Source organism: Cyclopterus lumpus, chromosome 4 (genome assembly GCF_009769545.1).
Source record: "Cyclopterus lumpus isolate fCycLum1 chromosome 4, fCycLum1.pri, whole genome shotgun sequence".
NCBI classification, from domain to species: domain Eukaryota; kingdom Metazoa; phylum Chordata; class Actinopteri; order Perciformes; family Cyclopteridae; genus Cyclopterus; species Cyclopterus lumpus.
The window spans coordinates 948,518-962,124 of record NC_046969.1 but is presented as its reverse complement, the minus strand read 5'-3'; the positions used below and the strand labels follow the sequence as shown (position 1 = coordinate 962,124).

The 13,607-nt window shown below is 44.6% G+C and overlaps 2 protein-coding genes across 2 annotated transcripts in view; one reads left to right on the top strand and one right to left on the bottom strand.

Moving 5' to 3' along the window:
• Nucleotides 1–423: 423 nt before the first annotated feature.
• The window catches only part of apc2 (APC regulator of WNT signaling pathway 2), a gene marked incomplete at its 5' end in the record, with an annotated part of 30,719 nt that continues 17,535 nt past the window's right edge, over nt 424–13,607 (top strand). The window contains 6 exons of the mRNA XM_034530301.1: nt 424–600; nt 3,164–3,254; nt 4,320–4,629; nt 5,581–5,689; nt 6,268–6,381; nt 6,642–6,716. Coding sequence (XP_034386192.1) covers nt 424–600; nt 3,164–3,254; nt 4,320–4,629; nt 5,581–5,689; nt 6,268–6,381; nt 6,642–6,716 — 876 coding nt within the window. The remainder of the gene's footprint in view (nt 601–3,163; nt 3,255–4,319; nt 4,630–5,580; nt 5,690–6,267; nt 6,382–6,641; nt 6,717–13,607) is intronic.
• LOC117730131 (neoverrucotoxin subunit alpha-like) lies at nt 6,481–8,584 on the bottom strand. The gene is made up of 3 exons (XM_034531676.1): nt 8,429–8,584; nt 8,306–8,343; nt 6,481–7,828 (listed from the first exon to the last, which is right to left on the bottom strand). The coding sequence occupies exons 1-3, from the start codon at nt 8,431–8,433 to the stop codon at nt 7,269–7,271; spliced, it is 603 nt and encodes a 200-aa protein (XP_034387567.1). The 5' UTR covers nt 8,434–8,584; the 3' UTR covers nt 6,481–7,268.

The window sequence follows — 13,607 nt, the reverse complement described above, 5'->3', positions numbered from 1 at the left end:
ACAAAAGATAAACAGCCTACATTCAATTCAATTCAGTTTATTTTGTGAAGCCCAATATCACAAATTACGAATCTGTACACATACGACATCCCTGACCTTTGACCTCACATCGGATCAGGAAAAACTCCCCAAAAACCCTTTCACAGGGAAAAAGGAAGAAACCTTCAGGAGAGCAACAGACAGCAGCTTCTTTTGTTGAGTTACTTTTAGGCTTTTATTTGGATGGTAGCTGCCAGCGTTGGTGCATTTGCGGCCCAACAGGTGTTTTTCGCACCACATGGGAGAAATCAACATAATAAACTCCTGATATGGTGCGGATGCGTGTTTATTACACCGAATGAGTGTCAACGTGTATCAAAATGTAAAGCAGGTCCATAGAACCTGCCACCAGCCTCTCATCACACAGTCTAACACGTCTCCTCCTCTGTGCTCCTGCAGAGGGCGCTGCAGAGTGTGAAGATGGCCAACGCTGTGGCTTCCTACGACCAGCTGGCCCACCAGGTGGAGGCGCTCCGTCAGGAGAACTCCCACCTGAGGAGGGAGCTGGAGGACAACTCCAACCATCTGTCCAAACTGGAGACCGAGACCACCGGCATGAAGGTCAGTCTGGATGCACCACTAACACCAATACCAATGCCAACACCACCAACAACACCATCAACACCACCACCCACGCCAACAACAACAACAACACCTCCAACACCAACAACAACACCATCAACACCACCACCCACGCCAACAACAACACCTCCAACACCAACAACAACACCACCAACATCAACACCAACAACACCACCACCAACAACGCCAACAACACCATCAACACCACCATCAACATTACAAACAACATCAACACCACCACCACCAACACCACCAACAAACACACAACAACACCACCAACACCAACAACAACACCACTAACACCAACATCAACACCAACAACACCACCACCAACAACGCCAACAACACCATCAACACCACCAACACCAACAACAACACCACTAACATCAACATCAACACCAACAACACCACCACCAACAACGCCAACAACACCATCAACACCACCACTCACGCCAACAACACCACCAACACCAACAACAACAACACCACTAACACCAACATCAACACCAACAACACTACCACCAACAACGCCAACAACACCATCAACACCACCACTCACGCCAACAACACCACCAACACCAACATCAACACCAACAACACTACCACCAACAACGCCAACAACACCATCAACACCACCACTCACGCCAACAACACCACCAACACCAACACAACAACACCACTAACACCAACATCAACACCAACAACACTACCACCAACAACGCCAACAACACCATCAACACCACCACTCACGCCAACAACACCACCAACACCAACATCAACACCAACAACACTACCACCAACAACGCCAACAACACCATCAACACCACCACCCACGCCAACAACACCACCATCAACATTACAAACAACATCAACACCACCAACACCACCAACAAACAAACAACAACACCACCACCCACATCAACACCACCAACAACGCCAACAGCACCAACACCACCACTCACGCCAACAACACCACCAACACCAACACCACGACCAACATCAAACCAACACCACCAACATCAACACCAACACCACCAACACCACAACCAACATCAAACCAACAACAACACCAACATCAACACCACCAACAACGCCAACATCAACACCACCAACAACGCCAACAGCACCAATACCACCATGCACGCCAACAACACCACCAACACCACCACCATCAACACCAACAACAACACCACCAACAAACCAACAACAACACCACCACCACCACCGCCAACACCACCACCCACATCAACACCATCAACAACAACACCAACACCACGACCAACAACACCACCAACACCAACAACACCCACAACACCACGACCAACATCAAACCACCAACACCACGACCAACATCAAACCAACAACAACACAACCACAAACATTTTAATTTAACATCTCAAATGACAACTCGAACCACATGGGTGGGAACATAATCTACAAATATAAAACAGGCCAGGAAGAGAGAAATCAGGCTAAGACCCAAAGCCTGCTGCAACATAAATCCCATCAGCTGCACACACACAAACACACACATGCGTGTGCGCACATTGACACGACTACACACACTCGACTGTCCAGATGCCAGAATGGATTATCAGACTGAGCTCAGCTGGTTTTATCAGAATCGGGATGTCCGACTGACGGCAGCTGGCCTTCACCTGCAGGCGAGTCTGCAGGAGGACCACGGACATTTTTATCTTCCACGTCCGTCTGCGGAGGTCGTCAGCTCGTCCGGACAAGAAGGAATAACTTTGTTTTTCTCTGGGATGAAGAGAGATTATATCGGCTGCTCCTGGATTTGACCCGTTTTATGGGATTTCTATTTTGTATGGAATTTAACTTTTTTTTCCGGACTACGTCTTTTTTGCAGATTTGATTTAATTTGCAATGAGAGTGAAAAAGTACCAGAGGACATTTGACATGTTCTTTTGTTAGATTGAACCCGTCGACAGTCAGAGAAATGGTGTTTGGTGTTCATGTGAGTGTGCAGACAGACAACACAGGACATGTCCTCAGAATCATTTCTGTTTTTTGATGCAAAATAGTTTGATTCGAATGCAAAAGAGGAATTTACTATTTGTTCTCTGACAGTGAGCATAGGTACCGAAATGTACATTTTAAACTATGGTTACTAAAACAGTTAAATGAGATTATTTCCTTTATTTTTTATTCTGGTATGTTCCTGGCTTTCGGGTGAAGAACCGAGTGTGTTTTAACTACTTTATTCTTAAACACACTGTTTTGTTTTTAGAAAAGGCCCATTGTGCTCCCTCCTCCTGACCCGAGGGGCTGGGGTCTGCCTACGATGCTGGAGCCATTTCAAAGTCGCTGTTTATTCATCAGACAGTGGATGTCTGTTACAACACGACACTGTAACAGACTCCAGAGACATTAGCTGTAGCTAATGTAGCAACACACTCACACACACACACACGCACACACACACACACACACACACACACACACACACAGCTGTGTGTCTGACTGAACGAAGCCGTTTCTTGTCTGTTGACCTGTGGCTGTTCCTCCTCTCGTGATGCAGGAGGTGTTGAAGCAGCTGCAGAGCAAACTGGAGCAGGAGGCAGGAACACTGGCCTCGTCCGGGAGGAGCGACGTGCTGCACCAACTGAAAGGTCGGTATCCGTTTGAAGGATGTTCATCTTCTCGCGTGAACCAGAACAGAAGTGAGCCTTTTAACGCCTCCGCTCAGTAACAATAGATGAAGATGATTCTGATTCTAACCGGCTCTTCTGGGTTGGAAAGAATGAAGGGAGAGAGGACGATGGAAGGAAAGGAAGGCACACAAAATGAAAGCAAGAGAAGAGGAAGAGAGGAAAGGAAAGAAGTGAAGGAGAGAGGGAAATGAATAATGGAGGAGAGGAAGGACAGAAGGAAAGGAACAAAGCAAAGGAAAAAGGAGTAGAAGAAATTGGTGGCTTAAAATGCTGCATTCACACCAAAAGCAAAGCGAATATTCGCGTTGCTTTACTCGCCGGACTACTTGTGATTATTGCCGTCATTTGCTTCATTTGCGCTAGATTCGCCGTGGAGCAGTGGCTTATCTCCATGGAATAAATGATCATTTGCGCCATCCACCATGGAAGAAATAACTACTATTTCTGCTTTGTACATGTTGTGGAAGGCCCACACACGTGGGTTCATAATATGGGTTCATATTATTATCCGTAGGCGCTCACAGCTCGTATCGTAGAGCTCGAGGTGCCCACAAACGCTGACTATCAACTTATCCTCCATAGTTCCTGAGGACGTCAGTGATAGCGACACAGCGTCACAAACACTTTTTAGGTGAATTTTTTCGCTTTGCGCCGAAATGTACTTACGCCTTCGCATGGACTTTGTATGTCACCTACTCGCACAAAAAATTAGCTTTGCGTTCGGTGTGAACGCAGTAGAAGAGATGCAAGCTAGTGAACAGAAGGTTGTCGGTTTGATCCCCGGAACGATAGGATTGGTGGAAGAAGGAAAAAATGGATCTAAAGGAAGACATTAAATGAAGATGGAAGCAAGGAAAGGAAGATGAAGAAAAGTTAGTTGGTGGAAATCCTGAAATGTGTGGGTGTAAAGTGAAAAGCAGCAGTTGCCCATCTTTCCTAGCAAAAGTAAAACAGCACAACGGGAAGGATTTCTGTTTGTGTGATTGATTCATTTATTTATTGATTGACTGACTCCCCCCACAGAGCTCCACATGGACCTCACCAACTACTACGAACTCAAGCACCAGCCTCACAACCTGAGGCTGCTGACGGACAGCCTGGGAGGGGCGGAGCTAGACGACTGCCTGGCTTCCTGCTCCTCCTCCTCGGCGGCGAGCAGAGCCAGGAGTCCGCTCCGAGGCCAGTCCCACCTGAGCGCAGGGTCCGGCGGCGAGGCGGTCGCCATGTTGCTGCCGCATCACTTCCTGGACGGAGCACCGCCCAAAACAGCTGTGATCACCGGGGCGGATGGACGAATGAGCGACCACCACCAGGAGGAGCTCTACAAGGAGAGGTGAGAGGATTCAGTTCTCCTGCAATGTGATCTTGATCTCTTCCTGGGTATATGCATCATTTCTGCTGTTGCTTTAATCTGCCTTTGTCTGAAGAGACCTTTGGTCACCTCATGTTATTTTAAATGTGTTTATAGAAATCAAATTTGACTTGACTATAAACATGACAATGTATAAATATATAGAGAAGTAAAATAGTGATAATAACATATATACCCTGTTCCTAATAATGAACCTATACAAAACACACACATCCTCTTCCACATGTCACCGAGCAGTGGCCAGTTATCGATTGCCGTGCCGAGTGGCTTGGTGGCGAGTGGCTTGGTGGCCGAGTGGCTTGGTGGGCGAGTGGCTTGGTGGGCGAGTGGCTTGGTGGCCGAGTGGCTTGGTGGCCGAGTGGCTTGGTGGGCGAGTGGCTTGGTGGCGAGTGGCTTGGCGGCGAGTGGCTTGGTGGGCGAGTGGCTTGGTGGCGAGTGGCTTGGTGGCGAGTAGCCGAGTGGCTTGGTGGCGAGTGGCTTGGTGGCGAGTGGCTTGGTGGCGAGTGGCTTGGTGGCCGAGTGGCTTGGTGGCCGAGTGGCTTGGTGGCGAGTAGCCGAGTGGCTTGGTGGCGAGTGGCTTGGTGGCGAGTGGCTTGGTGGCGAGTGGCTTGGTGGCCGAGTGGCTTGGTGGCCGAGTGGCTTGGTGGCCGAGTGGCTTGGTGGCCGAGTGGCTTGGTGGGCGAGTGGCTTGGTGCCGAGTGGCTTGGAGGCGAGTGGCTTGGTGGCGAGTGGCTTGGTGGCGAGTGGCTTGGCGGCGAGTGGCTTGGTGGGCGAGTGGCTTGGTGGCGAGTGGCTTGGCGGCGAGTGGCTTGGCGGCGAGTGGCTTGGTGGCGAGTGGCTTGGTGGCCGAGTGGCTTGGTGGCGAGTGGCTTGGTCGCCTCCTGGCGCTGACGGTGCTTTCTGTGTGTGTAGGAACCTCCTGCTGGGGGAGATCGACCGGGAGGAGAGGGAGCGCTGCTGGTACTTCAGCCAGCTGGAGGAGCTGTCACAGAGACTGGCTCAACTGCCTCGCATCGACACGGTGAGCACACACACACACACACACACACACACACACACACACACTATTGCACTCAGCATCAGCAGCGTGTGAAAAGTAACAAAGTACATTTAATCAAGTACTGTACAACTTTGAGTATTTCTATTTTCTGTTACATCATATTTCTACTTGACTATATCAGAGCGAAACATTGTTTTTTTTACATTTAGCTGATAACTTGAGTTACAGATTTAATAACACAAATTATTATGTACAAATAAACTAAGATATATTGTTCCAGTTGGTAAAATCAAACTTTATTGATCCGGGGGGGGTTTCACAAACTACCCAGCAGTATGTGAAGTCAGCAAAAGGTGGCAGGTCCAAAAGTGCTGAAAACATTAATGCATCAATAAATATAATTGAAGAATAAAATATTTAATAATCTGAAATGGGCCATTCTGCACATTGTTCTGTATGAGGATTTACTTTGATGATTAATCAGTCACCGACATTGTTGGAGTTTATGTTGTTCGACTGACTCGCTCTGAGCAAGAAGTCAACGACTATACAGCATGTTGTGACAATAAAAATCATAAAATCTAATTTTGTTGCTGTAGTTTTCTCTGCAGATGGATATGATCCGGCAGCAGCTGGAGTTTGAAGCCCAGCGGGTTCGATCTGTGATGGAGGAACGTTTCGGTACCAGCGACGAGATGGTTCAGAGGTCACAGGTGAGGCCGAGGCTGCTGATTGGACGGGTATTTGCACCTTCAGCCACAGTGGATTATGTCTTCAAATTATTTTTACTAATAAAAGATTAGAATTCTAAATTAATTTAAATGAGTTTTTATTAAATTACATAGTTGAATTGTTGTTGACGAGAGACAACACAGACAGCTGGTTGGTGGAAACACAGCACATCTGGACGTGTCTGAACCGTGTGTGTGTGTGTGTGTGTGTGTGTGGATGTGTGTGTGTGTGTGTGTTGTAGATACGAGTCACTCGTCTGGAGCAGCTGGAGAAAGAGCTGCAGGAGGCCCGAGGGAGTCAAGAGACCCAGCTACAGGTCAGCCATACACACAATACACACACATTACACTCACATCCAAACACGCACAACGGCATACATTCAATTGAGTAAATACAAAGGTTTCAGGTAAATGTTTCATTCTGGGCTTCAAAATATTTTCAGAAGTGAGCCGATGCAAAAGCAAGGCCTTCGGGAGTTCAACCTTTTGGTTTCAGGTATCTTTGACTTGTTCGGATCTTAAGGTGGTCTTATAGATGTGCTTCAAGTGTTACATCAGCTAAAGGTGGAAACACACAATCTCTGAATCTGATTTGTCTGGACTGGTTGGACTGTACTGGTCTGGGTCAGCTGGAACCGAGTCTGGACTGATAAAGTAATGTAGTGTGTGATATTTAAAGAGTCTATTCTTTTGCTGAAAGCATCTTTTTAATGTTTGCAACTTACGGCGACAGATGACTTTTGTTTCACTAAGGGAGACATACCGGTTTCTGACGTGATGTGACCATAATCCAAGATGGCGACGGTGAAATCACCGAACTATGAGTCTATGAGTCTATGAGTCTATGGTCTCAACTTGTTCTCAGTGGTTCACTGCAGCAGTCGTTCCCAGTCTAACTCCACCTGACTCAGTGACACAGAGCCATCATAAGCCCAGACCCAGAAACCCGGGTACAGAGGCTCAGTGAAAGTAGAGGTGAAGGTGTGAAGGTGGACCATGGTGTCCTGAGAGATGCTGTAAAAAGACAGAGAGCCTCCAGACCAGTTCAGGTAAACCCCGACTCTGTGGGTGAATGGTCGGGGTGAGGAGGACCTGAATCTCTTGTTATGGTGGCACGGCGTATAGCTTCCCTCCGAACACTCCAGGCTCCAGGACTTCTCGGCGTGTCCCAGCAGGCAGCTCGCTGTGTCTCTGTCTCTGGAGATGCTGTTGTAGGTGACGCCGATGTCGGCACCGCCGCTCCACTCCACCTCCCAGTACACCGAGTCCAACAGCCCCTCCCGGCACAGGACCTGAGGGCAGCGCTCAAACCGTTCCGGATGCCCCAAGGGCCGGTGGTCTGACCACACTCTAATCGCCTTCCGGTTGCAGTCGGTCAGATGGAGCTCCGAGTTGGCAGTGTTGGGGTCCAAAGTCAAATAACAGGCAACTGAACACAAGGAACAAGATTAGTTGATTCAGTAATTCAGTTTGATAATCTGGTTCCTGCTGCTTTTCTCTTTTTCGTTTCCTATCGTAAAGTGAATCCTTTCAGGTTTGACTGTTGACCAGACTAAACAAACTATTTGTATCATGTAGTTGGACATTTGTGATTTGTTATATTTTATCCACAAAATGTATCCCAAAAAAACAATTTGATTTATTAGGTCTTACCATTTCCGTTTAACCAGCATAATTGTGGCTGCTAACAGTGATTTAGTCCAATCATATTCTGAGATAATACAAAATTCAAGTAAAGCTAATTTCCGGGTTTGGTTGCAGTGCTGTCGATTATGATTGGCCAAGCAGATGTGACATTGCTTAACTCTATGCAGATGAGACTGTAATGTTTTATCATAGACACAGAGACGAAATATAGAACTCCCTATATGTGAAGCAGAAAGATATGAAATCTATGTGAGCTTACAGTTTTTCACTGACCACAAGTCTCTTCCCAGCTGAGCCCTAAAAGAGCAGAAATAACCACAACATCATACGCTGAACATTATACAACAAAGTGCTCCCTTTGACTTCCTGTGGTATGACTCACCTCATGCTGTCAATGTTTGGGTTTCTCAGACCTAAGAGATGGATCCCAGAGGACAAAGGCTCCAAGACAAGAGTCTCTGATGGCTTAATTTGTTGTTGTTGTTGCTTTTGTTCTAGTTCTTGTTCTTTCTCTTGTTCTTGTTTTCGTTCTTCCTCTTGTTCTTTCTTTTGTTCTTGTTCTTTCTTTTGTTCTTGTTCTTTCTTTTGTTGTTCTTTCTTTTGTTCTTGTTCTTTCTCTTGTTGTTCTTTCTTTTGTTCTTGTTCTTTCTCTTGTTGTTCTTTCTTTTGTTCTTGTTCTTGTTCTTTCTCTTGTTCTTGTTCTTTCTTTTGTTCTTGTTCTTTCTTTTGTTCTTGTTCTTTCTTTTGTTCTTGTTCTTTCTCTTGTTCTTGTTCTTTCTCTTGTTCTTGTTCTTGTTCTTGTTCTTTCTCTTGTTCTTGTTCTTTCTTTTGTTCTTGTTCTTTCTCTTGTTCTTGTTCTTTCTTTTGTTCTTGTTCTTTCTCTTGTTCTTGTTCTTTCTCTTGTTCTTGTTCTTGTTCTTGTTCTTTCTCTTGTTCTTGTTCTTGTTCTTTCTCTTGTTCTTGTTCTTTCTCTTGTTCTTGTTCTTGTTCTTGTTCTTGTTTTTTCTCTTGTTCTTTCTTTTGTTCTTGTTCTTTCTCTTGTTCTTGTTCTTGTTTTTTCTCTTGTTCTTTCTCTTGTTCTTGTTCTTGTTCTTGTTTTTTCTCTTGTTCTTTCTTTTGTTCTTGTTCTTGTTCTTTCTCTTGTTGTTCTTTCTTTTGTTCTTGTTCTCGTTCTTTGTTTATCCTCTCATCTTCTATTGAGACCACAGAGGAGTTGTCACTCAACTCTTCACTCTTGCATCTCTGCTCGGCTGTAGAATTGATATTTTGTGAAATAAACGTTACACAATATAAAATAAGGAGAACACGTTCTGATGTATTCACATGTCTGTTTAAACACAACCCAAACAAAAGAATGTTTATGGCACAATTCTACCGTTTGTTACATTGTTACATTCTACAGTGTTAGATTTGATAACCACTGGTAGCCTTATGGCGCAATGTTGTCATGTCTGGTTTCCTGTTTGGTTTGTTGTTGTCTATAAGTGTGAGCAGCCTGATCTCATAGAAATACTGGAAATGACCACGACCTCTTATGCAATAAATGCATCGCTCACAGTTAGTGACATAGTATTAACAGTGAGAAAGACTACAAAGGACTTTCAACCAGGAGGCCGGCATTCATGACTGGTTTTCATGACTCAAAGTGTTGAGGTATTGTGAAGTTCCATTTATGAAGTCTTCACGTATTCAACATATTTTACATACTTGTTTTAAGCCCAACCTGATGTTTCTCATAAACCTAACTAAGTTATTTTGTTGTGTAATACTAACATTCAATTGTATCCGTGCTGGCGGAACGTAATTTTACACATTACGTGCCACCGCCACGTTTTGGCTGTCAATAGGTTGTGGTCATTTCACGTGTTTCTGTCCGCTAACATTGCATATGAGGATAACGTGATACACAGTCCTGCCAATGGCTCTAGGGTTTAGGGGCTCTCCTAAATTGTTGATTTAACAGGGAAAAGGTTGAGCATACCTGCCTGTGATGTAGGAATTGTCTTCTCAGTTTGTTGTGTTTCAGAATTCCTTGTTGTTGTCTCATCAGAGACTTCACTGTCCTCCTCTTCATTCATTCTGTCTTTCATGTTGTTGTTGATTTTCTGGGTATCGACCGGCTCTTCACTCTGCTCCGAGAGGTTTGCCCTAAAACCAGCGTCCATTTGTTCATCACTCGTCTCTGAAAATGTCTCTTTAACTTCCTGAATGTTCTCTCCCTTTTGGGAAATAGTTTGGTCTCTTCTGAACAGACTCAGTAAAAAGGGTTCGCCCGTCCTTTTATCTTTTATCTTGAAGGTGTTTGATGGGTCTGGCTTCGCGGTGGCATCCCTGTTGTCTCTCTCCTTTGAAAGACTGATTCTGAAGATGCTAGAGAGGTCGTCTTTGAAATTGAGAAAGCTCAGACGGTTGGTCGTCTTCTCTGCTGGCAAACTGGTTTTAGGATCTATGGACTTTGTTTCTTTGGACGAGCTGAAGATGCTGGTCACATCTTCCTTAAGCTGGCTCAGGTCCTCTTTCAGGATATTGAGCATGCTGGTGGCAGGTGTATGTTCTGCCTGACTTGATGAGCTTGTGTCTCTCTCCTTGAATACATTGAACACTTCTTCCTTGAACTGGCTAATGTCCTCTTTGATGGAGCTTTTAATGCTTTGACTCGCCTTAAGAAGGTCTATCATCCTCATGTTTTTGTCCGTTTGATCTTCTGGGTCCTTGGTTGCCTTATCCGGGTCCTTGGTTGCCTTCTCTGGGTCCTTGGTTGCCTTCTCTGGGTCCTTGGTTGCCTTCTCTGGGTCCTTGGTTGCCTTCTCTGGGTCCTTGGTTGCCTTATCCGGGTCCTTGGTTGCCTTATCCGGGTCCTTGGTTGCCTTCTCTGGGTCCTTGGTTGCCTTATCCGGGTCCTTGGTTGCCTTCTCCGGGTCCTTGGTTGCCTTCTCTGGGTCCTTGGTTGCCTTCTCTGGGTCCTTGGTTGCCTTATCTGGGTCCTTGGTTGCCTTCTCTGGGTCCTTGGTTGCCTTATCCGGGTCCTTGGTTGCCTTCTCTGGGTCCTTGGTTGCCTTATCTGGGTCCTTGGTTGCCTTCTCTGGGTCCTTGGTTGCCTTATCCGGGTCCTTGGTTGCCTTCTCCGGGTCCTTGGTTGCCTTCTCTGGGTCCTTGGTTGCCTTCTCTGGGTCCTTGGTTGCCTTATCTGGGTCCTTGGTTGCCTTCTCTGGGTCCTTGGTTGCCTTCTCCGGGTCCTTGGTTGCCTTCTCTGGGTCCTTGGTTGCCTTCTCTGGGTCCTTGGTTGCCTTATCTGGGTCCTTGGTTGCCTTCTCTGGGTCCTTGGTTGCCTTCTCTGGGTCCTTGGTTGCCTTCTCCGGGTCCTTGGTTGCCTTCTCCGGGTCCTTGGTTGCCTTATTCTCTTGTCTTTCAGGCAGTTTCTGGTCAACGTCCTGTGAAGGTTCCTCAACCGGACACATTTGTTTGTTTGTATTGTCGGAGAGTTCAGAGAGCACCTGTTTTAACAGATACATGTGGAATTAAGTAGATTTAGTAACACACAACGATTGTGCACTGAGAAATAGTTTGTTTAAAAACTATCTTCAATTCACAATCATAACTTTCGCTATTGTTAACTCTTTTGTGTGAGAGCGGTGACCTCTGACCTTGACCATGAATAAGGTTAATAAGTTCAAACATGAAATGTAAAACAAAGATACATGTATTAACAGAGATCTTTAGCAGTTTAATAAATATTATTAAGGCACATCATTATATTAGTTATGCTGTTCAAATTATTGGATTGCAGTTGAACACATAACTGCATAAATAGAACAAACATTGCACTGAGAATAGAGCCTTGGGGAACACGGTTAAACTGAGCTGGATACAACAGAGAACGATTGGTTGGAGAGTTATGAACGTTCATAGATAGATAGTGATTTTCAGGCACTTCCTTTTAAATACTATGCTACTATATACTTCCACCTTACTACAATTCAGGAATGTAGAGGGAAAGTAACTGAGTATTTACTCAAGTACTCTACTTCAGTACAACGTTTGAGGCACTTGTACTTTACCTGAGTACATCCATGTTCTCTATACTTCTAATCTCAGAGTCAAATATTTATCATTTTACTCTGCTACATTTATTTTGATGAATACAAAAATCTAATGTGGTCTAATGTTGTGTGAGAGTGGTGACCTCTGACCTTTATTAATGAAGAACATTAATAAATAAGCTCAACCAGAACCCAAGTTATTACAGTAAGTGTGATGTAAGATAGAATAGCTCAAATTGACTGCAACAATGTTCATGAAACCAATAATATTCTGATCTTATACTTGAATTGTCTTTGATGAGCTCTCCTCTCTTAAAGTCATTTAAATGATTGATGCTGAGATAAGGGTCAACACGTTAGCATTGTCACTGTGAGCCTGATAACATGCTGATGTTAGCGTTTAGCTCAAAGCTCTATTGTGTGTAATGCAGCCTCACAGAGCTGCTAGCATGACTGTAGATTAATCAATCTATAGTCACTGTTCAAATCATAATGTTCCCATAATGCAATGGCACATTTTCAAACTACTTATCTAGTCTGACCGACAGTCCGAAAACAAGAGTTCTCAAAATGTAGTCGTATGAAACTGTGACGAGCCGTAAATCATTTGTATAATGACTTGAACATCGTTGTGTAAAGTTACACCTACTCTGAACTCTACGCCTCTCAGTACATGCTCAGGCTTGTTTAAAGTTGTTCTGCTAACCTGGATCAACCAGAGCATCAGTCAGATACTTACAGCTGCTTCACTCTCCATGGTGTTGTCAGATTCTTCAGTGGAAAAAGCCCCTGATCAAAACAAATAATAAAAAAGACTTGTATCTCAGGCTGAGTTGTTGTGGCTGAAATCGCGGTCTCTCTCTCTCTCTGTGTGTTCAAAAGCGCCTGCCGGCATTCTTTCATTCAGCTGAACATGTTTCTGGTTCGACCCGTTTGACTCCATATTTCACTTCGACTGCTCAGCTTCTAATTGGCTGATGAGTGCAGGAGTTTGGGTTGTTTCTGTCTGGGTGTTTCTGCTTAAAACAACCTGCTGGTCATCACTTCTTTCAAGGGTTAGCAACCGTTTTAGGTTGAGTTTAAATATGATTTGGTTAAGTTTGTTTTTCGGTGGGTTTTTTCAGGGTTTCGATAAGCCATCTTTTAATAGTATTTATATTTATACAACACATATACAACTCTAAAACTACAATATTCAGAATAAATGTAGTAAGTAAAGTTATAGTGGGTATATATTGTAAACATTTTCATCTCTTTAAACAACGTTTAATGAAGAAAAATGTAAGACATGTTTGTAAAAAGCTTCATTAACAGATTTCTTTCACCTGAAACAGAAGAAACATGAAATGCTCCACTGTTTCAGATCTGTTAAATTAAAGGTGAAGCAACGGAAACAGTGAAATCTGTAAACTGACATTTCTCTGACTTTTGGAATTATCTCGGCTGAGCTCATTAATTATTTAGCAGGTTGAACTCATGTAACCTTTGACATACAAAACAAATGGTGAACAACATATTTTC

What these genes read in the sequence shown, in the direction of transcription:
- LOC117730131 (XM_034531676.1), bottom strand. An exon ending in CTTGTGGTCAGTGAAAAACT is followed by an intron (nt 7,829 to 8,305) that starts GTAAGCTCACAT and finishes CCTTGTGTTCAG; the next exon opens with TTGCCTGTTATTTGACTTTG.